This window comes from Dendronephthya gigantea, unplaced genomic scaffold (assembly GCF_004324835.1).
Source record: "Dendronephthya gigantea isolate DGI-Jeju-01 unplaced genomic scaffold, DenGig_1.0 000019F, whole genome shotgun sequence".
NCBI classification, from domain to species: Eukaryota; Metazoa; Cnidaria; class Anthozoa; order Malacalcyonacea; family Nephtheidae; genus Dendronephthya; species Dendronephthya gigantea.
This window is the reverse complement of record NW_021163029.1, coordinates 604,469-628,854: the sequence shown is the minus strand read 5'-3', so window position 1 is coordinate 628,854 and position 24,386 is coordinate 604,469. Positions and strand designations below refer to the sequence as shown.

Below are 24,386 nucleotides of genomic sequence, written 5' to 3'. Positions count from 1 at the left end.
GCATGGCATCAATTGGACAGGGGATTTCCCCTGAATTTCGGCATGTACTGGAGTAGTCTGTTGTTTTTACGTTAGCAGCTAGCGATCCAAAATCTTTAATAGGTTTTTCGTTCAATCCAGCAATTCATTTAAACAATTTCTTTGTATAAACGTAAAAAACGTGAGACGTGTTCCTACTGAAGATCAACACATAAATTTACACGTGGCAAGCATGCGGTCCACAGTTGGACTATTAAACCACGGGTATTATGTCATTCATTATATTTACACTCTGACAGCGATGTATTGTTCGTAACCAGTGACAAAGAAAACTTCTGAATTATGTTAAATACTGATCAAAGCACTTTATTCTCCAGTGATCACCGATCATACTGTCCTCTGTCGGTACTGAGCCCCGTTTACACTGCACTCAATAGAAAGTTTGGCGATATAGAACGGCAACGACAACTGCAACGGCTTTTGCTTCACTCCTCGTTTAAGTGGATTTCCATCTGGAAACCTTGATTCGTAAGTGAAACGCGTTTTCGTTCGAAAACGGAAACATTTCGATGCGTTTTGGCCTTCCATTCACACTAATACAACAGGTGTCTTTTACTGTAGCTTACAAACTTATAATAAACGCTTGTTTAGAAATAAACATTGCGCTATTCAACCTTCTGTTGATTTCCCTATGAACGATCTCGGTTCTAAAGTCACTAATGCTGTCGAAGCCTTGTATTTAAATCCGTACTAAAGTTGTCAACTCTCAGCAGCAACTCAACTTCGCTATCGGTCCAAATAAAAGCTTCTTGCTTGTTAGCAATTAAGAAGTCTTAGAAGACGAAGCCATATGGAGATTATAGGATTATAGGATTATAGGATTATAGACACTGATAAGGAGATTATAGGAAAATCCGCACGCGGAAAATGCCGCAAATATTAAATACTTCAGGCGCGCGTTTTTGAGCGTTTATAGGCCCACACTGTCACACACACTGGGCGTGATTCGCTAACGCGACGCGAATTTTTCATTTTCAGAAGCAAATTAATTCAATTCACAAAGAAAATTTTGAGAGATATAGGTACAAGACTAGTCAAAATGCACTATCATTCAGTAATTAGTATGAATATCACAGCATTGTTAGAATTAGCAAATTTTGAAAACTGAAAAATTCAGGACAAATCGCGTCCGGTGTGTGTCGGTCTTTAGTGTGGACGATCGAAAACGCTCGGAAAACGGTAGTGTGGACGCAAAGCGATCGATGCGTTTTCAATCACATGAAAACGGAGATATTTGATAACGCATAAAGCTGGTTTTCCACTAGCGATAATTTTCGCGCGAAGCGACTTTATTCTTTTGTATTTGAGCAATTTGTTCCAGATGGTTGCAGTTGAGAGATCTGGAACAAAAGTAAATTGTCGATTCGCGCGAAAAATATCGCTAGTGGAAAGCCGGCTTTAGTGTGGACGAGGTTCTAATTGCATCACCCGGTTTTTCACAGGGCGAATTTATTTGCGCGAATAAAAAGTAGGAAGCGATTCTACTTTTTCGCGGCGAATTTTTTCGCTAGCCAATCACATCACCGAATTTCAGATATCGTTTCGCGTCGTGCGAATAAATTCGCCTGGTGGTAAACGGGCTCAAGCTGTTAACATTTTACACGCCATTGCGTTGCATTTTTTGGTCAAAAAGCGACTGACGTATTTTAGATAATTTTAAATCTAAATAATTCCAAGAAGGCTCAGCTGAACCCCTTGAACTGCACCCACACTCTCCCCCGGATATTCTCTGCTCGATACAGGCGCAAATATATCACACCAGCTCAAGGGCGTGCTTGCTAAACATTGAAATCCTTTGAGCTGAATATACCATCGTCAGCGGTTTATTCATCTCAATGCTGAAACCACTGAAAAGACAAAACACTCAGTAGGCAGCATCATAGGCAGCATTCACTACCCAATGAGTTAATCTGTATAGTGGCGTGACCCGAGTACGAACGGAAGCTTGACCTCTTTGGCTGTCAAGGCCTTTGCAGTTTGCAATATAGCCTATAGGTGTCTAGTTATAGCAAGACGTACTGTACCTTACTGCTAGCTGTGTTGGTCTCTAGACTCTGCGATTTTCGTACTATGTATGGCTTGTTGTTTATTTTGCTGTTCCAAATTACATACCTCGACGCACGGACTGACCCTGAAGTCAATTTTAATGTGGTAGGTATGGCGGTTTCCGTATAAATAATAAATTATACCTGATCGGCGACCCGAAGAAATTTTTATTGTATGTAGAAGATGTAAATGTTACAATAGTTGTAACATAAATGCAAAACGTTTTTGTGAGATTAATTATTTCGGTATTAATCTACTCGATGCAAATTTGTATCGGAATATGTACGTATTCTTAGTACTTCGATCATACGATACATTTATGAATAAATTCAATATGTACTTTGCCCTGATGGTGTCAGGCGATTTTTGCGCTAGGACATATGGGTAATCAACGACAGTGCAAAGAACTGTTCACTAATCACTAATCACTAATAATACTAAAGCTCAGTTCACACTACACCGAATTTATAAGTACAGCAAAGCTAAAATTGGAACCCATATTTTATAAGAGAGGTCTGAGTGTAACTACAGTGTATTAGAGAGTGTTTGTTTTTGACAGTTCCCTTATTGGAAAATTAACACTCCTTTTCTCCGTTCTAATTCATTTTATGAGATTTTTATTGATGCTTGGTAGATTATTATTACATATAAACTATTACCCATAAAACTGTTAATTCACATTCTAGAAAGTCTTAAATTTAATTATAAGAACTATGCATAGGTAATTAGATGTACCAATCATGTTATCACATTAGTACCAATCAAGCTTTGTGTCCACTGCAGTTTTTTACTAATTTGTATAATATTTTGCAGCCTCAAATGATTGAATATTGGGGCTACCCTGCAGAAGAACACAAGGTGCAAACTCTTGATGGCTACATATTAAAGATTCATCGCATTCCACATGGAAAGAATGAAAAATATTCAAGTAGCAACAAACCAGTTGTCTTCCTACAGCATGGCCTGTTGTGTTCATCCAGTAACTGGGTATCAAATCTCCCCAGTGAATCACTAGGTTACCTCTTGGCTGATGCAGGTTTTGATGTGTGGTTGGGTAATGTACGTGGAAATACTTATGGTTTAGAACATGTTACTCTAAAACCTGATCAAACAGAATTCTGGGACTTCAGGTATGTGGATCGAGTGCATTAGGTCATGTTAAACTCTGGTTATCAAGTCTTAATTCCCATATGTATAAGAACATGCAGGAAATCAAGACATCAAAATTAAGCTATTTCAATTTTGCATTGGTGATGTTCTATTATACATTTCAGCTGGGATAAAATGGCACTTTATGACTTACCAGCAATGATTGACTATGTGTTAAATACTACAAAAATGGCATCACTTGGTTACATTGGACACTCTCAAGGGACCATGATGGCATTTGCTGGTTTGTCTTTGTATAAAGAACTGGCAGGCAAAGTCAATGTTCTAATTGCACTTGGTCCTGTTGCCACAGTTGGAAATATAACAAGTCCTATAAGATACCTTGCACCTTTTTCTAAAGATGTAGAGGTAAGGGTAATTTGGTTTAGGTAAAACCTTTGCCTCATGCCCCAGCTAATATAAACATAAACTAACCAAGCTTTCTAAATGTCTGACAACATATGTGTAATACACATCGTAACATTGTTTGACCCCATTATGCAATGTGATTACTGCATAGAAAATAGCCTTGATATACTACTTTAAGCCAAATAGTTCTGAACATGCGGTATTTAAAGCATTCGCCACTCACCGGTGTATCATTTTCGTTGCACTCTAGTGCTTCAGCTAGCATATTCCCCTTTTTGCTAGCAGTGCTTCTGCTAGCATATTCACGTTTTTCTTTTAGACAGGGTTTGTTCATAGAATTATATAAAAATTCTTGCTGGAATTCCGCGAAAATACGTGCCGACTGCCGAAATCCACGCGGATGATTTCTGCGCCAAAACAGGAAATTCAGCGGAAACTGAAACAAAAATAATATTCACCTCATCAAACTAGTTAAAATTTCTTTATATAACAAAACTAAAAACTTCCTCACTTGGTCACCAACTATAAAATTGTCGTACGTCAATTTAAACGTTAGATCATATGAATAATATAGTGTGTCTACTACATGGTCGGTGTCCCAAAAATTAATTATTTGACTATTAAAATCAGATATTTAGTGTAGTTTCATTTAGGGGGATTTTTGATAGCGTCTAAAACAAACAGCGAACGAAGATACGTCAAACCACCGATTCAACTTACCGCTAATTCGACTATTCGAGTACGAACATAGTAGGTAGCCCAGAAATCTGTTTGTATTCAGTCTTCGACTACAATGTTTACGCGCGCAGTCAGCTTCTACTGTCTGTACTAATTACTTACTGTATTAAACAAAGGTGAAAAACGTCTTTGGCCAATCAGCGCTTTTGTTGACATTTTTATTATTAACCAATCAGACTCTTTGTTTTTACGCTACCTCCGGTGGCACACAAGAAATTTACTAACAGTATAGTATGTTGAATAAAGCCTTCGGGGGGACAGGATTTTGAACTTTTTAGATTGAATACAACGGAATATGAAAAAATATTCATTTATCTAAAAATCTGTCGGCCAGATTTTTGCTTTAAGGTCTAGTATTAATGCTATCGACATTTAAACAACGACGTACGCAAAAATCCGGCCGACAGCGAAAATCTGGCCGACAGATTTTTAGATAAATGAATATTTTTTCATATTCCGTTGTATTTAATCTAAAAAGTTCAAAATCCTGTCCCCCCGAAGGCTTTATTCAACATACTATACTGTTAGTAAATTTCTTGTGTGCCACCGGAGGTAGCGTAAAATCAAAGAGTCTGATTGGTTAATAATAAAAATGTCAACAAAAGCGCTGATTGGCCAAAGACGTTTTTCACCTTTGTTACTGTATTATATATATTGATTTAATTTATGCGAAATTGCCTTACTAACTTTCATCTTGTTATGTTATTTGACCGATCGGGAAATTATTATTATTCCGCATTGAATTATTTAGTTTACCTAAACTGTCTGGAGACGTCTTATAAATTTCAAAATCAAATAAATTTTCTCTTGAGCATTTATTTGTGCCTTTTTCATTCAGAATTTCTCTGTTTTTCATCTCGTAATGGATCGCCGGTAACGCCGGTCCATTACTGGTAAGTGCCGGTCCATTACGGGAAAGTAATGGACCGCTGAAAATTCTCCTCAGCCAATCACTGAGCTCCATTTCACCGGAAGTGACGCTTGCCATATAATAAACAGCCAATAAATCGTTTTGAATTTGTTTAATTTTTTTAATGATTTCAAAATGAATATAATAAAGTGGAAATTGCACTTCGTGTCCTGCAATTTTGGTGTGAAATCACGTGAATTGTAATCACGCGTTTGATTTCACACCAAATTGCACTTCACGCAGTGCAATTACCATTATTGCTGCCGCAGCGAGGTCGCCTGAGCGACCGAGCAAGGCAGCAGTCCCTAATTTGTGTAGTAGGGGATGCAAATTTACGAAATAGCGCACTGCATTGTGGTAAAAGATCTCCTACCACAATGCAATGCGGTCGGTATACTATAAAACGACTCCATGCTTTATACGGTCAGTGTTTCAAATTCAAAGTGTTTTTGGAAGGCAGACACTGAGTTAGCCGTGAGATTGTGCTCGCATGACGCATCACTGTTGTATAAACGGACACCAAAAGCGACGTGGTGAACCATACCGTTACTTGGCAATTGGAGTCTTGTGCTTTTGGTCTTTTACAAATACTTGCGCGTTTGGAATTTGAACTTTAATCTATTGTGATTTTAAGGTGTCGTATAACATTTGACTGTCACTTGTTTTATAGCTTTGTCATTTCGATTTTTTTAAAAGGTTTGAAACATATTTTCTTTTACTTTTATCATTGGGGTAAACCTGTGTGGCGTAACTAAAGCATGTATAAGTATTTAACTTTTAAGTTAGTTCTTTGATTGTTTTATTTAAGGGGCTAAAGCCTCAGGGTTTTAGTTTCACAAATACCTCGCGCATTTGGAATTTGACCTTTGATCTATTGTAATTTGAAGTGTCGTATAACATTTGACTATAATTTGCGTAACCATGGTATGAATTTTTAACAAGCAAGCATTTTGCGCATGCTATTTCTATAAGAGTATAGGCAGCACTACTGCCTTTAGGTAACCTAGTTAATAACACTAAAAGTATACTAAGTTGAAAACAAACTCACTTTGAAACTGGAATTATTGAAAAGTTTAAAAAAAAAGGCGCAGTCAGACCTTCAGAAATTCAGGTCGCAACTAAAAAGCCTCTGTCTGATATTTCACAGTACAGACCTCTGACGCTCGTTCAATAATCAGTTAATATTTTTTTTTACTTTTAACGGATTTCTTCGGTAGAACAAGTATTGAACCAACCCCCCTCGATTATCGCATCTAGTTTCGGGCCCACGTAGAATCGTGGGACCAGTTGTTTAAAAGGCTAGTTAACTTTTAACTGTAGTTAAGGACAGAATTGGTCAATCAGAGTCGTGTATTTCTGAGCTAACTAGGATTTAACTATGCAAAATATAGTTAAAGAATTTTATACAACCAGCCCTTGGAATTCAGTGATTCGTGCAATATTGCCGGATCAAGTTATAGCTTGTGCCTACAATACCAGTTCTTAGTCTTAACCGTTAAGCATGATTTGTTTCGTTATTATCTCATTTAGTAATGCCTTAACGAATTTTGGCGTTTTATTTCAGTTGCGATATCAAATAAGCCACAAGCTTACCTGCAGGTTCTATTCCAGCCGGAGGCCGGTTGTATAAACATTTTACATGAATTATATTGTTAAATCCTTGTTATCTCAGAAATCACGACTCTGATTGGCCAATTGTGGCTAGCTAGGTTTAATGAAAATTCAACCTGACCCCATATGTCTATATATTTTTCGTGCGGAAAAACCAGTTATAGTTTGTTTTGTTAAAACCAATGTATTTTATGTAAAACATAATAAATATTATGATTTTTTAACTTTGCTTTTCAGAATAATTTTCTTGCCAATATAAAAACTGATAAAATTATAAGTTACATTACTGAGGCCGGGGAATCATTTTTAGCGGTTAAAGTCAGCCGCGTTGGTTTTTTTTATTCATCAATCTTTCTTTTAAGTTTCTTTGCAAGTTTATTGGAGCATGTGGGTTTGACTTCTTGCCATCTGATGCTTTCATGAAATTTCTCGCCACGTTTCTTTGTGGTCATAAAGAATTCGAAGATATTATCTGCGAAAATGTGATGTTTTTGTTATGTGGTTATGATGCTGCTCAGTTAAATAAGGTACTTTTTTTCCTTTTCAAAGGGTTTTTCTCGATGTAGTTTAAGAAAGTGAAATGCGAATGGTCCTAAGTTTTATTTTTATAATTTTTTTTTGAAGACTCGTCTTCCGGTCTATATTTCCCACACTCCTGCGGGAACGTCAGTAAAGAACATTATTCATTATGGTCAGGTATGCAGTAATTCCATTACTTTATGTTATATGATTGGAATGTGTAATTTACGACACACATGCAGGCAGAGAATATTTTAGGGCAGAAATTTACTTGCAATGAGCATTGCTTTGCAAACAAAGATACAGAGTTTGCAAGATGCGTCTCTTTTTCGTTCATTACTCCGGCGTCAGCGACGGAGTTGAAAATTCGCCTCGGTTTTGTTTTGTTTTTGTTTTTTTTTTATTTTTTTTTTTTTATTTTTATTTTTTTATTATTTTTCGTCGTCGCAAGTCTGTAATGGCGCGAAACATTCTAGTATTTAAAATGTGTATGTGATTGGATTTATCTACGTCCCAGTCTTGTCTCCCAAGAGTTGTGGTGCACAGCTTTGGCTAATTTTCCGATGCGCGATTCGATTTCGCTCGCATGATACGGCAACTCCTCCAAGAGGAACAAATAAACCGTTCTTTTCATGCTTTTCGATTAAGTTTAGACTGAATTGGGGTAAGAATATATTTAATACATGTAGATTCTGGTCCTATTTTAGTAATATCGCTGCTATTTCGCCGTTTAACAAGATGATATGGTCGTGTATGGGCGCTTTGACTCGTCGTAGTTTGCACAGGATTGAAGATATAATATATATAAGCGCGAATGCCAAAAGCAAAGTGTAAGACAAAGCGAATGTATCATGCGGTTTATTTACATTTTTGAACAATTGAACTTCTATACTTTTTAAAGTACGATGTGCTTCTGAATTTCGCGATGGAACATTTAGGTTCGCAAGGCATCTAAATGCGAATATGAACTGCATTGTTTATGTTCAGAAGCTCTATATTGAAGTCTGGCACGTGCGCCGGAGTTAACGCCAGAACAGGCGTCTTGTTACCTATAAATTCAAATGAATGCAAGTGAAGATATGCTATTACTTGGTCACAGTAGCTTTGAATTAAAGAGTTAACCAGATACTAGGGTGTGCTAGTAGATTGGAAACAACTAACTTAAGCTAGACAGAACGTCTTTATTAATCAAGTTTTACTATATTTTATAGATGGTCGAATCTGGGAAATTTCAAAGGTTCAACTATTACAATAAAAAGGACAATTTGGATCATTATAACATGGTATTTTTCATACAATTTTTGTAATGTGGCAGTACCTAGATCTGATCACTGCTTGCATGGGTTACTCGTGTAGAAGCCGTGACCGCTTAATTACAGGGGTGTATCTTTATGTATTTTGTTGATAACATACCATAGTAACAATCGCTTTCAAAAGAAACATTCAGCATAAGACGAATACACAAATTCATTGTATAGCTTTTCAAGATTCTGATTGGTTGACAAGTCCGTAAAAACCCATATCCGGACCATGTCCGTATATTCCGTATCTGGACCGCTATCCCGGATATCTCATGTATAGTTCAGCCATATAATTAACAGATTATTGACCTCGCTTGTTCGATCTGTACTGTCAAATATCACACTGAGGTTTTTTGCATGAACCTCGCTCCTTCGTCGCTTGGTCCATGCTAAAAAGCCTCAGTCTCGGTCAATAAACAGTTAATACATCCCCGCACAATTAAGCTTTTTGTTACGGCCACATAACTCGTTGAACTATTTGAGGTTAGTTCCGAACAGTTAATCGCTGGATCGGAAAGCTTAGTTATTGAAAAATACAAAGGAATCATTGAAGAAATTAACATGGATTTTTGTTTTCGCTAGACTGAACCACCTGTATTTAACGTGTCCCATGTTTCTGTACCGACTGTACTATATTACGGCGAGCATGACTGGTTGGCTGACCCACGCGATGTAGCTTCACTGGCCAAAGCTCTACCAAACGTTATTTACAGTCAAGAGATACCGAAGTGGGAGCATCTTGATTTCATATGGGGTCTTGATGCAAGTAGATTGGTCTACAAACCTCTTTTGAAATATTTGAATGAGTATGCTATGTTGGAGATTATGGCATAAAATGTTCCGAATCAATGAAAATACTGTAGCTATCTATATATCAATGAGTATGAAACGTCGGCCATTATATTTTTATAATTTTAGATCGCATGTTACGATTTATGGCTGCACGATTTTTATTGTCTTTAGATAAACAAATTCTTCATAGTCAATTTGACCGGGGCCAAAGGCCCATATGCAGACCGAACACGATTAGCTTGGCTTGCCCAAGACGTCAGTATCTTCATTGCTTGGAACATCTATTGCGAACAAATCAAAATTGGGGGTTCATTTTGACGTATTAAATTGGTGTTAATTCAAAATGAGTATCTACGAGTAATTTCGAAAAAATCTATTTTAAAGAAACAAGGGGAAATTTCGTTTTGAACTGATCGGCAGGCTAAGCCAATTAGAATGCCTAAATATTTAATACTTTATGTAAGATGGTTAATGGTAAATAATGTATCTTTTTATCGGAAATGGTTACTGAAATGTAGACATAATGTCTGATTGGTCTAAAACGAAATTCCTCCTTGTTTTTTAAAGAATATTATATTCGATGGAGAATGCAATTAGTAATGAGAATAATTCGTGACTGAAAGTGCCTGATAATCATGCTTTATGAATGCAACCTAAAGTTATCTTTAAAGGAAACAAACTTAAAAGTTGTGCTGCATAAGATTATGTTGACTACCCTTCGCAATCTATAGTTCTTATTCACAATTACAAGTCGTCGCGCTTTCTATCTGTGCCCGGCGCATGAAAAATGGTAGCTGCATCACCTGCATGCATCAGTCGGCGTGCTCTTAATTCGTTCGGTACATGAGAAACGCGATGATGTAATTATTAAATTTTAGAGAATGAAAGAAATTAGTATATTAATATATTTAATTAGAGAAGGAAGGAAAGAAGTATATAAATATATTTAATAGAAGTGCAGTCTTGTCTTTCATTTATCTATTAAGATCAGTGAATGTATGACCAGAACTAGTAGAAAAACACAATCCACATTCGTCGCCAGAAGATTTTAACTTTATAATATAGATATGCGAAGTTCATTTCAGAAGCGTAGGAAGGTATTGAGGATTGGGGGACGGAGCACGCTACGAGATACCACCATGGTTGGCGCCTCGTTAGAAATTTTTTTTATATTTGATTGCTGTAGATCCGGAAAATGATCATTTTAGAACACAGGTACATGTGTTACTGTCTGTTTCAAATTGAATTTCAAATAATTTTCTTTTAATTAAAGTACCGTTTTGTTATCGGGCTTGAAAGAACGCCCCCCTACATATACTTAGAGAGCTTTAGAATTGACTACGACTCCCGCGCTACCGCAACGAGATTCGTCAGATTGACGTGATATTCGTGATACTTCATACTGACGCAGCACCCCTGCTTTCTACGCCCTTGGGCTTGGTTCATTCGACCCTTTGCGTGGTCGTTAGTCATGCATTACCCAACAGGGGCCGGTTGTATCAGCCCGTTCAGCTTTAACGGTGGTTAAGTTTAAAATAGAAAGCAAGTCTATCGTTTTATTCAACAAACGAACTAAATTTTTTTAACCTTCATACACAAAGATACTGTTTACAACTACATATCCAGTGTATATTATTCAAGTTGACTCATTCAAGAGAGACTTAAGCTAAACGGGCTTGATACAACCCGCCCCAGGAGAGCAAAGGGTAAGTTTAGGCAGGCCGGAGTGACGCAGGTTTTGATACGATCGCTTTTATATATAGAATTATCATAATAGCCCTGAACAAATATGCACTCCCCTGTTTATTAGTGAGACGCAGTGAACTCTGTAAAGAATGGGACGATAGCTGACGCGGTTAAGAATAGGATCATCTGGCCGCCACCATGCAGTGCCAGCCCAATCGTCTGCGACCATGAGGAGAAAAACTAGAAATGAATTGTTTTAAATTCCAGATTTGAAAAAAACTTTTAGCGAAAAAGGCTTCATGCCAACCAGTGACTTTAAAACTCATAATTAAAACTATTTTACAGCATTTATGTTCGACAGCAGTTGCCCAGAAGAAGACACCACCAATATTTTATGCCCAGGGGTTGTTGAAAAATCAAGCTAAAACATGTCGACATGAGCATAAGCGTTTTTTTCTGATAGTTGGGCGTTGTTCAGAATGGCAAACATTTTAGGGAATGAGTTGTCTTTTATCAAATTTATGGTACAACATCCAAAGGCCATACAAAATTTTTTTATTGAAAATTCATTTTATCCATTGAAGAGACTCAAATTACCATTCTGGTCTCGTGCGAACCACTCTGGTCTATTTAATCGAACTTTGCCTTTCCCAATACCCGGAAACCATCTACCCTCTTAATGCCAAAGAAAACATCACACGGTATGTTAAAAATATGGGCGTGATTTAATTGTTAAGTTGATATCGAATGGTGCATTTATTTACACAACTTAAGTATAGAGGTATTTACAACAAATACAAATGAATAATTTATAAAATGTGACAATAAATTTATATACAATGTAGCTTAAAGCCGAGATTATCAAAAACATCTACAAGCTTTACAAGTGTATAGGCCAATATGTTTAAGACAAAACAAAAGTAAAATATACTTAAGCAGTTGATTGGATAATTGGATTAAACTAGGCATGACTGGGGCAGGTTGTAAGAAAGCTAAATTGCGCGATTCAACGCCACCCTTCACGCATGTAATTTCAAAGCCTTTTAAATCTTAATAAACCTTAAAATTTAGTTCCAGTGGTTCTGTTCCAACAGCGTTTTACAACGGTTAAGATCACTATCCGGTGGATAGCGTCAAATCCAGCTTTTAACAACCGGCCCCGGACAATTTAAAAATAATTCCTATAGTTTGAAGCGAAGGTTTTTCTAAATCGTGCAGAAATTTACTAAACTAAACCGTCGTTAATTAATTCAAAAATTTGCGCAGTTAGTGAAACTTATTGAAAAGTTTGCGAAACTATTGAGACATTGTCAAATACAACTTATTACGACCACCCAGGTGGAGCTTTGTTCAAACTTCCACTCTTGATCTTAGGAGTGCATGTCGAGTCACAAAATAATAAAGGAAGCTGTCTGACATAAGTTACTACAGTATGGAAAATGAATGCTGCTGTACAAGATTAAGAAGTTGATCTCATTCTGAAAACCAGGGAACTGAATCCAGAGAACTGAATGCAGAGAAACCCACGATTACGAAAGAGATGACAAATGTAAATTTTGCCATAATATCTACTGCCAGTTGAACATTGTTTAGTGGTAAAAAACAAATTGACGTATTTTCGGAGTACACATTTAAACAGGAATTTATGCTTTGTTGTATTCTAATTCAACAGCGTTGTGTGTTTTCGTGCTATTTTAGCATTCTGAAAAATGTGCATCCGTCATTCTTTCCGTAATGATAGAATACGAAAGTACAGACATAAAACAGGTTTTGCATGGTTGATGTCTTTTGGTTAATGTCAGGTTTGGTCATGTCTTTCAATTTGAGACAAGGTAGAACGTCATCTTCGAAACAGAAATTTCCTAGAAAGCATGTTTATATAGAGAAACCATATGTATATTACGCATGACGCAACCACCTTCTAGACTCTCATATAAACAGACCCGCATATATTGCAGTGTTGATAGTTAATGCTAAACATGTACTTTTTCTAGAAGTTTCTGATTTCTGGATTAGGTTTACGATATAAGTCATATAACAGGTTACAATATTCTGAGACAAGAGCATTGGAAAATGTTTTCTGGTGCCATAAAAGGCCTCGCTTATAGATTTTGTGGTGATTTGCAATTGGCTTTGAATCTCGAATTCAATAAAAAATGCAATATTAGGGCACAATGCATATATCCAGTTTATAAAGCATCTACGCATCTCGCACTCTTCTAACTATATATAGATCGTTTCAACCTGATGACATATCAACGAAAATTGCCTGAAAATGATTGTAACGATGATAAGGTGGTTGTCTTTTGGCAAAGTGTTGGTTATGTCTTAATTGATCTTTATTAGAACACCAAAGTAAATATTAAGAGGTTTTTTTGGTAAAAATGCTATTAAATTCGTTCACGGTTTACTAAGAAAAGCAATCTGGTTTTATATTTTGGTAAAAGTGTGAAATATTCAATTGGTAAATAGTATTGAAAACATGTATTTTTTATATGCAATACAATGTCTGATTTCAAGAGGTAAAATCTAACAAGAAATATATGCAATAATGGCCACAAAATATTCCTTCTTGATTTGCAAATGAAATTTTGTGCAAAAGGAAACAAACAAGGTGATGACCGTCATCTCGACCACACGTGATATATAAACCACAAGATCGTATTTTGATCATGTTTTAAAGCAATAGGGATTGATGCATGGTCTTCTCATTACACTGTCTGATTCGGTCACCGCATGCAGGCTGGAAACGATCTATATAAGTTCCAAGTGCTTTTTAAGAAGACAGACAAGTATGTTTATAAATTAAAGAACAGTAACTTATTCGCGGTTAGATATTCGCTCTGCTCTGCATTTCTATATAACGGATTTTGTATGGCTTCAAAATGATAACCCTTCAAAGAATCAACGTTTGGTGGCCGTGGACTGGCTCTTAACTAAAATAAATGGCAGGCTATCTGTAACCAGAGACGTTTTTGGTTGAAACGAGTTGTTCCACGCGGGTAAACACACAGTCAAATACGAAATATACCGTTACACACAAATTTCACCTCCAAACTTTGGCTAAAGGTAAGCGTATAGACGCGTATTTATCTTGAGACAGCCTTTCTTTTATTTTAGTTTTATGCGGTTAATGCCCGCAATGTGTAATTTTTCTGGAAATAAATAATTTGACAATGCCATTTAATATTGGATGTCCATGCATGATAACAAAAATGATGCGGCCATATTCATTTTCGTCGTTTTTTCCTGTGACTCAACCTGCGATAAAATGAGGGATGCAGTTGGGCTTTTACGTCATTGGGCAGGCAACGAATTGGAAGAGATTTCCGATAGGACGTCTCAATTTCATCGAATGGCACCCACTCATCTGGCAGACTGAAAGGAGAAATTCGTGCATGATGAACAAAGCGTAAAATATAAAGCCTTGTTTCACATGATACGCTTAAAAATTTAGGAAAGCAACTATTGAAATTATATATTTATAAATGCATGATATATGGAACAAATGGTGCAAAAGGTAAGGTTTAAGACATCAGGTCATCATCATTGGGGGAGAGCTCCACTAAACCGCAGTCTGTAGTTTCCCACGTAAAAAACAGCGCATGCAGACGGCGTCTAGAACTCTCTTATATATAGGGTTCTCTTAATATCAGCCGTTGTCGTGGCGTTGAGTTCTACAGTAGATGTAGTTATACGACATAAGTCAGGGAAACGTAACTTTTCTTGAAATGCAGTCTTAAAAGGGTCTGTCAAGCGTTTTGGCCATGTTACGCGAATTTTCATATTCCAGAGACATATAGAAAGTTTGACATGATACAATATTTCCAAACATTTTGAACGATAGTGCATTACTGATCCGTATTGCGATGCATCCGACCTGCTATGGCTTTTAATAACATCTGCGTGGAAAATGCATTAATACATATATTAATATACATTTTCCAAGAATGCATGCGTGTTGTCAGGATCGAAGCGGGAATATGTGTATTGCAGAATCATTCAGCCAAGCTGAACGAATCAGTCTACGGCACTCCGTAGAAATACAACATCGCCACCGCAATAAACTATTAAACAGTAAAATGAACTACCGATCGCTGATTCGTATAGGACAACGAGCATTTTCACCAACTAGCAAAGTCAGGAGAATACTTGAATGAAACCGAAGCTTATATATAGGAACGTGCTAAAGTAGACGTGGGATATGAAAATGATTTTAGGACAAATAATAAAACTTAATAATGATTTGAAATAAAAATTTTGAAACCGAACTGCGAACTTGCCGACGATTCCGAAAATAAATCGCTCTCACTGCGGCTTAGCGCCCGCAGACGCCGGCTGGACACAGAAACGCAAATCACCCACGTCTAATTAACTGGACGAGGATTTTAGTACGTTATATCATGGCAGTACTGTAACTATAACAGGTGTAAATAGTTCAAGAATTTTTTACGAGATATATACGTATCAATGCTAGACATGAATCGTAATTGATGCAAGACATGAATATTTTAAATTCATGCAACTCACAACTGCATGGTATACTGGATTCACAGGAATTGTTAAAGGGTAATTCTACTGAAATATGACCTGTAACCATCATGGACAATTGGGGAAAAGTAAACAGTTAGTTTATACATTACATTGATTCTGGTATCCAATGAAGTAATATCTCCTTTTCACCCTTCTTGCTTACTCTTTTACCAAAAGGCTGGAAGAAAGGAAATTAAGTTGTTTTAACATCTATATAAAATTGAAAATTTATATCCATCGCGAAAAGGGATTCAGTTTGAAGAGTACAGTAATCTCCAGCGTCTGTACTAGGGAGAGAAGTACAGAAAAGTTTTATACAATAGAGACGTCAGCGAAACGATCAGCAGATTTAAGGAAGGCTGTTTTAAGGTTTCCGGAAGGCTACATTCCTAAAAACGCTCAGGTTGATGCAAGTTGATACAAACAGGATGGAGCAATGTTGTGCTGCCCACATTGTTCAGAGTTGTTATCAACATTGAACAATATTGTTGAAACTGAATCGGGTGTAACGATATTGTTCAATACTGATAACAACTCTGAACAATGTGGGCAGCACAACATTGCTGCATCCTGTTTATATCAACTTGCATCAACCTGATCGTTTTTAGCCGTGTAGCATTAAAGAAGTGTTTGTATCGAATAGAACGCCTGTCCAAGACAGGCTTTTTTAAGGCCTCTTCGCACATTCAATTTTGTCGGATCCAATTGACTTCTGACATATGGAATAAAGTATGTTATTGATAAAGTAGTGCTGCATTGGGTTAAAATTAGAAAGGCCTTGAATAGCCGAGAATGCAGAAAAAGCGTATTTCAGTATATTATATAAGCGTATTTCCGCCTTGCGTAATTACAGAAAGAACAAAACGGCGGAACGTAAGCTCAAATTACGTTGTTTATGTCAGCAAATTAAATACGCAATAAGGAGCAAACATAAAATTTATCTAAGAAAAGTTGAAGCTTCATTCAAAGAAAACCCTAAATTATTTTGGAACTACCATAAAGCGATCCTTCATCATCACTCGGCGTTAAGTCCAATAATATCGTACAACAATCGTACAGCCAAGACGCCAAGGGAGAAAGCTGAACTTTTCAATTCGTATTTTTGCTCTGTTTTCCAACCTGCCAAAACCATTTCCCCTCTACCATCTACTTTCCCGTCGTCATCTGCCGGTCTGTTATGTGAGATAACCATCTTGGAAGAAGAAGTTACCCACCACCTTTCAAAATTAGATCCTACGAAAGCCAGTGGACCTGATGGCATTCCAGGCAGAATCTTAAAGGAATGTGCTTCTATCATCGCTCCGAGTCTCTGTGCACTTTTTAATCATTCTCTACAATCCGGAATTATTCCTTCTGAGTGGAAATCTGCTGATATCACCCCAATTCACAAGAAAGGTAATAAAGAACCTGTTACCAATTACCGACCCATATCTCTCCTACCTATCATTAGCAAACTCTTGGAGCGATGTGTCTGCAACCAATTTTATGAACATGTTCGTCATATGATCCACCAAGCTCAACACGGTTTTCCACACGGTCGTTCTTGTGTAACACAACTCCTTTCCACTCTACATGATATTGGAAAACTACTCGACCATAACATCCAAACGGACGTTCTCTTCCTCGACTTTGCGAAAGCCTTTGACTCTGTGGATCATGCTATGCTCCTGCAGAAACTTCAAAATTATGGAGTATCTGGAAACCTGTACAACTGACTATTTACATGATCGTGCTCAACGTGTCGTTGTGGAGGGTGCTGCCTCAGAGTGGTCACCTGTTACTTCTGGTGTTCCTCAGGGGAGCATCTTGGGTCCTATGCTTTTCTTGCTATTCATAAATGACTTTCCTGATGTTATACCTAAAGCTACATCAACAGGATTGTACGCTGATGATACGAAGTTATACCAAACAATTAAAACTTGCGAGGACGGCGTGCAGTTGCAACATGCCTTGTCGCGTGCTGAGGATTGGAGTAAAGATTGTAACATGAAATTTAACACATCCAAATGTAAAGTTTTAACGATATCCCGCCGCAAAACCCCGTGTCAAATAAATTACCATTACCAACAGCGAACTTGATCTGGGAATCACTGTAACCAGTAACCTTTTGTGGAATACTCACGTCAATAATCTTGTTAACAAGGCAAACAAAATGCTTGGACTACTAAGAAGAACATGTCCCTTGCTAACCAATCATGATATTCGACGTGCCCTATACCTATCTCTTGTCAAATCCCAACTATCATATGCTACGCAAGTCTGGGCACCAACCCTCCACACAAGTAAATCAAATCTGGAGAAACTTGAGAGAGTTCAGAGGAGAGCTACAAGATGGATACTGGGAACGAAGATTGGTGACATCCCCTACAAAGAACGGATGCTCTCCCTTCACCTTATACCCTTGGCGTACGATAGAGAAATAAAAGACTTGATTTTCTTCTACAAGGCGTTGTATGGATTTTATGATTTGGATGTCTCAAGTTATGTGTCATTCGTTGGTCATAGTGGAACTCGTAACTGTAATAACCCTTCGCTTCTACTAAAAGTTCCGTCATGCAGAACCAACACCTTCAAGTCCTCCTATTTCAACCGAATTGTCCCCCTTTGGAATCGTGTTTGTAAAGTAGGCTTGCCTAGTGATCTTCACAGTCTGTCTTCGTTCAAAAAATTTTTGTCGAAAACTTACTTAAATTTGCTAATCTCTAGTTTTGAGGTTGACATGACTTGCACTTGGTCATTACATCGTAGTTGTTTCTGTCACCAGGACTTGTCTGTTACGTAATTTAACAATTGCAACGTGCTTATGTGTCTAGATGTGTGTGTTTTGTGTAATACAGTAACTGCATGCTAAATACGGGAGAGTTGCCTCGCATGGGTCTAAAGGTCCCGCTCGCACTCTTGCCGCTTGGGTATTGTTATCCAATAAAGTTGTAAAAATTAAAAAATTAAATTAAATTAAAATTTAGGAACGGTTATGCACCATTCGGAAAAACGGACAGCTAATGACAATATTTCATTTCACTTCCCATGAGCCCATGTCTATAATCTCTCACAACAACTCAAGTAATTAAAAACTAAGAACGGGGAAGCATTTCAACTTGCACAATTACCTCAGCAATAAAATGTATGCTGGATCCATCGATTCCAATGGATTCCGTATCTGTTCCAATCATACTTGTCAACCGCGATTTGATGCTGTCCACTGTGTGTTGGTCAACAAAATCTTCAACTTTTCCTAAAACAATAAATTGCCACTAAGATCAGATAAAATCTAGATCCTTACAATCTAGACAGTACAAAATGTTAACAATCTACAATATGGTCGTGATTGTAATCTTTGCGTTGTGATTACTTTCATTAATTAAACGAGAGTGGCGATAATTGCAATAGATTATACCTGTTTGCCGTGAACTTATTAACTTCCATCTAAAATCTTTACATGTCAAAAATGAAAAATGCTATTGACCTTACTATAAACACGACGTTCATTGCATTATTAGCAAATCCTAACAGGGAATGTTCTACCAGCATTAATAAGGTTACGTAAGTCAAATTGAGGTTTCAGATTTTGGTTCCATGAACCCCGTTAGAAAAATGAATTCAATTGCAACAGTAATGGCTTGATTTTCTGGGAGAAATGGTTTGCATTATTTTTTCGACTGTGTTGGAAAATTCCTTCATATATAAGTATTGTTGTAAATCATAGTGCTTCTAAAATCTGGTTCAAAAATATCATTAGGATAAATATCATAAGACGATGAAGCGAAATTTGGACTCAATTAATCTTCCCCTAAAAGAGCTAATCTATTTAATTAGGATCAAGAAATTTAATTACATGCAGTGGTTAAGAAAATTTGTTTGCACTCACTTCTTCTGATTAGTGATTAACACGTTTATTCTACTACAACTAAATAATGTAACTGGTCAATGTGGTAATAGAAAATTTGAATTAAACGTAGAAGTAACAAAGGATTTGAATATACTCATAAAATGCCTGGCAGTGTCGTAAACTAGCGAACCACATTTGTCATTATAGCCGAATTCATATTAGAGCCGGGAAACTCGTCTTTCACGGGAAATTCGTTTGATGTGAATCCGGTCACAGGCGGGTTTCTCGTCCGAATTTTCCCGTCTAAACATGCAGACGGATAAGCTGGACAAGAATCCCGTCTGGACGAGAAATTTGTTTAGAATTCGAATTTAGACGGATAAATCAGACAAGTTTCTCAAATATATCAACACGGTCAAGAACGGAACAACGCTAAGAGAAAGTACAAACAAAATGATTATCGTACTAATGTATACGTTATCTTTTTAAGCATTACCCCGATCCATCACATACGTATAAACGTATCCACCATCCCTTTTTATATTGAGACGGGTTGCATGCAATCAATGTAGGTTAGGAACTGCTAGTCTGGGTTATATACGTTGACAACTGCATGTGCTTATCACAGGGAAACTTATGTTTATCATTTCTCTGATACTGTAGGATACCACAGGAAATTAAGTTTTGTGCATGGTTAAGGCATGCTGTAGGCTCCAAAACTCGGCAGTATAGTTGAGGTATTCTCACATTAAGGAGCTAAAGGTCTACAAGCGAAGAACAACGTCTACAACCCAGAGTAAAGTTCAGAGTTACTGAGAAAATGTCTTCGAACCACGCTCACGTTCACGGTCTAAGTCTTATATCGTCAATTTCGGGTTAGAATATATATACAGATTATTTACGAGTTTATGATCTATTATTTTCGTCGCCAATGGCAAAAGTGTATCTACCTATCCTGCGTGCGTTTGGACTGTTTCCCCGCCTCAATTGTGCTCACACGTAAGTCTTATACCATATTGGGATAACTGGTTGCCTTTGATGGTGTTAGAGCTTACAATCAACTTTCCCGTCGAAGATGAATTTCCCGTCCCTAATTGGAATTCGGCTATTTTTCTATTACATTGAATGTGTTCATTTTTTGTCAAACATACTCAATGGGGAATACAAACCTTATACCCCACAGAATCTGCAAAACTATAACGAAACTTACCATGCGTGCCAGGTTTTTTGTATCGTATGTATTTTAAGCGTTTCCGTCTCAATTGTTTTTTACTTGGCGAATCATCCTTTCCGACATTGTTATTTACATTCCTCTTTGACTGACGTGCATTATCCTGGAAATGGCACGGAACATGCCGAGCAAGACCGGTTTGTGTTGAAAACGACATGGAGCACCCTTCAAAGATACATTTGAATGGTTTCACCCCAATGTGTGATTCTAAGTGTTTCGTGAGCCAGCTCATTGAACAACTTGGTCGGTTGAAAACTTTACAGTCCTGCCATAGGCAGACAAATACGTCACATGACTTCATTGGGTCAACATGGTTCTCCTGAGCGTGACTAGCAAGCTCAAGCACCTCGCAAGCAGTGAAATCACAATCCATCCATTTACATGAAAAACCTTCGGATTTTTTGCCATCATGTTGTAACCTAAAAATACAAACCTATATATGTTAACCAAATACAAACCTAAATATATATATATATATATATATATATGTTTTTAGTGGAAATACTTAAATCTGAACGTTGTGCTAAAATGAAGAATAGGCATTTTTAACTTATAGAACCATATATCAGTTTTTCTATTTTTTAAACATTTATCCAATGCCTATAGTGTCAAAATTTCCACACCTAAAGGAATTGTCAGTTGTTTTAACTGATATGACGCCAAATGTTTGAGGTTAATATTTTGTTTATAATCAATAAAGAGAGGAAAAAAATGTGCCAGTTTAACTTAGATTATGGCAGAGTTATATTATGGCAGAGTTCAGATACAGTATGTGCACCTATGTTGCTACATAATAGGAAACTTTTGGTCAGACAAATTTTGAATTTAATCACGTAAAATATCAAGTTGGCAAGTCTATTGCAAACATTTCTTCTGAATGTGAAAAAAACAGGAATAATGTACTACAGTAAGCATGAAATGTGGTATAACAACTGCCCAAATAGACAAAACACTTCTCGACATTTCGACCTGAGGGCCTTCGTCAGAAGAGTTAGTATGAAAATAAATAGAGGAGAATACATGTTTTGTATGGGGGCAAAACACATGATAAAAATGGGCCAATAGAAAACAAAAAATCAAAACAAATTGGAATACACTACATTGCCTGCAAAGAGGCACCTTATTGTGGGCTAAGAATAGCCCACAATGAGGGAAGCCTAATCAGCAACGAAAACATATTACAACCAGCTTTGATGTAAAGAAAGAAATGGTAGTCATATTACTATGGGTGAAGTAGCTTAAATGAAAGAGAGTCTTTCATTTATGCCAAAGGGATTGAGAGTGCCAAGACTGTGGATGAGTCGCATTTCTTGTCGTTTACGGCAAGATCGTTAGTATCGGAAATGGGGCAGAGGGCTCTAATTTTCATGTCATGTGAGCCCTGATACAAAACATGTATTCTCCCCTGTTTATTTTCATACTATCTGTCCTGATGAAAGCCCTCAGGTCAAAACGTTGAGAAGTGTTTTGTCTATTTAGGCAGTTGTTATACCACATTTGATGCTAAGCTGATTGAAGACACTGCCACACTGCTCCTTGGTTATATTGGAACTTAATATATAGTAAGCATGCATTCATTATCATTAAAGGGATTTATTGCAATTGATATTTTACTTGTAAAAATTGTAGTGACCCAGGCACAAAGAAATCTGATGCTTTTGAGTTTAATGGTGTTTGTAGTTTTCTAGCTGGATGACAATGGTCAATTTATACATTTTTAGCAGCAGCGATGCTAAATCAGAATGCATTTACAATAAAATAATAAAATAAAATACTTCACTACATTTAGTATACACACTGCAATTTATCAGTTCAAAGTTCAAACTTCTTAAAAAAATACTCCATTGTAATATGTAACTAAAATTTTATTTGTGTGTGGGATGACATCAGATAATAGAATGTGTGACAGATTCCCTGTGCAATATAAATTGTATTTAAATGGTAGGATGAAAAACCTAGAGCACATCAGACAAATTATACATTCATACCTAAAGTTGCTTATTAAAAAAGCATCCCAAATTTAGCAAATTTTGTTAGCAAATTTTGTATATATGTTCATATCACTATGCAAGAGGTTGATACTTATTTTTCATGGTTAGTACAAAAAAGCATACAAATTTGCTAATTTTAGACAAATGTATTTTCCACATTTTGCAATACTTTTCAATCTCAGGTAACATCATTTTGAAAAACTATTTCTGATATTTAATGTGTGTAATTATAAATGAAGAAATTTAATACACAGAACTTAAAGACAGGAGTGTCGTGCGGGCAATTAAACATGAACTGTTCAATTTGACCCAGTGAAAGAAAGAATGGTGCATCTACATTGATAATATATACCTCATTACTCAGATAAGCCTGGACGTGCCCTGAACACATGCTTCTATAGAGATATGTTCTGGAACAGAGTTAGACACTCTCAAGATCTTTGGTGCAAAAAGCTGGTGTAAAATGAGTGCAGATGCATAAAATCATTTGCAAGTGTGCAAAAATGATGAATAAAAAATGCAAGTGCATATATAATCGCAGCAACGAGGGGGCAACTTGGACTTGATAATCTGTTTGTTCTCTAACAAAATGATTGTTAGCTATATTTAGGCATCTAATATATGCAAGTTTTCTCAACAAAAATATTGGGTGCAGCTGTGCCTAACTGTGCAGTCAGCAGTTTGTAATATGGTAACTTCAGTGGTGTTATTTGATAGGCATTCTATAGATTAAGGCATCATATCCTATCTACATTATCCTTTTATTCCCGTTACTCCACCTTATTTCTAAATGCTTTAATTTGGCAACACACAAAGCTGCGCAGATAACATTTTAAATGGAATAAGAAGCGAATAATCAAACAAAGAAAATTCCGAATAAAACACACCAACCTAAGCAGAATGCTATGCGAATAACATTCAATTTATTTATTCTAGAAGTCTCTACTCGATGTTCCACTCACAACAAAATATAAACTTACTTATAGAATATTCGCGTTTTGTGTATTTTAGCTACTTTCAGAATGTAAACACAAAACATGTCACATTGTTATATACGCATATTTTATGCAAAAAATTCCAAAATATCTTACCTATTTTCGCCTTTCATTTCGTTTTTTGAACTATCTAAATTCGGTACGGTCATGCTTTTATTTCTAACTGGTGATGCACGTAAAGACGATGCCCTTATGCCTTCACGAATGGGACTAGCTTTTCCTGAGTTTATGTGACTGTAAAATCCATTCAATTTAGTTGATAGCATTTCATGCCCATTTTGTTGGTCCTTTTCACGAAAGCAGGTGGAGATTGTACTATTATTGTCTAGTATAACTCCATTCTTATGCTTTCCTTTCATTTTAACGCCAACATAGAAATTCTTTTCCCTATTTTCTACTATACTATCAACTACATTATTCTCAGCCGCCATATTGTATGTCGATTCACGTGTTCTAAGTCACGTGATAAGACCCTGGGGAAGAGGTGTTACTAACGAACACCGTGTTCATTGGGTTGGCTAAACTCACAAATAGCTTAATGGTTTTACATAGAGAGCCCAATCTTTCACATTTTAATGAATTTATTTCAGTATTAAAAAATATATAAATCCAAAATTGTCTTGATAAGCAAAGAGGAGTGCTATTAC

The 24,386-nt window shown here is 36.7% G+C and overlaps 2 protein-coding genes across 2 annotated transcripts; one reads left to right on the top strand and one right to left on the bottom strand.

Moving 5' to 3' along the window:
* The first annotated feature begins 1,983 nt into the window (after window positions 1-1,983).
* Window positions 1,984-10,401, top strand: LOC114521133 (lysosomal acid lipase/cholesteryl ester hydrolase-like). The gene is made up of 7 exons (XM_028541545.1): window positions 1,984-2,190; window positions 2,899-3,215; window positions 3,360-3,603; window positions 7,225-7,389; window positions 7,487-7,558; window positions 8,593-8,664; window positions 9,265-10,401. The coding sequence occupies exons 1-7, from the start codon at window positions 2,110-2,112 to the stop codon at window positions 9,514-9,516; spliced, it is 1,203 nt and encodes a 400-aa protein (XP_028397346.1). The 5' UTR covers window positions 1,984-2,109; the 3' UTR covers window positions 9,517-10,401.
* A 3,429-nt stretch (window positions 10,402-13,830) lies between these two features.
* On the bottom strand, window positions 13,831-24,171 carry LOC114521184 (zinc finger protein aebp2-like). The gene is made up of 5 exons (XM_028541603.1): window positions 23,836-24,171; window positions 20,733-21,172; window positions 18,804-18,928; window positions 15,804-15,871; window positions 13,831-14,538 (listed from the first exon to the last, which is right to left on the bottom strand). The coding sequence occupies exons 1-5, from the start codon at window positions 24,168-24,170 to the stop codon at window positions 14,391-14,393; spliced, it is 1,116 nt and encodes a 371-aa protein (XP_028397404.1). The 5' UTR covers window position 24,171; the 3' UTR covers window positions 13,831-14,390.
* Between the last annotated feature and the right edge of the window lie 215 nt (window positions 24,172-24,386).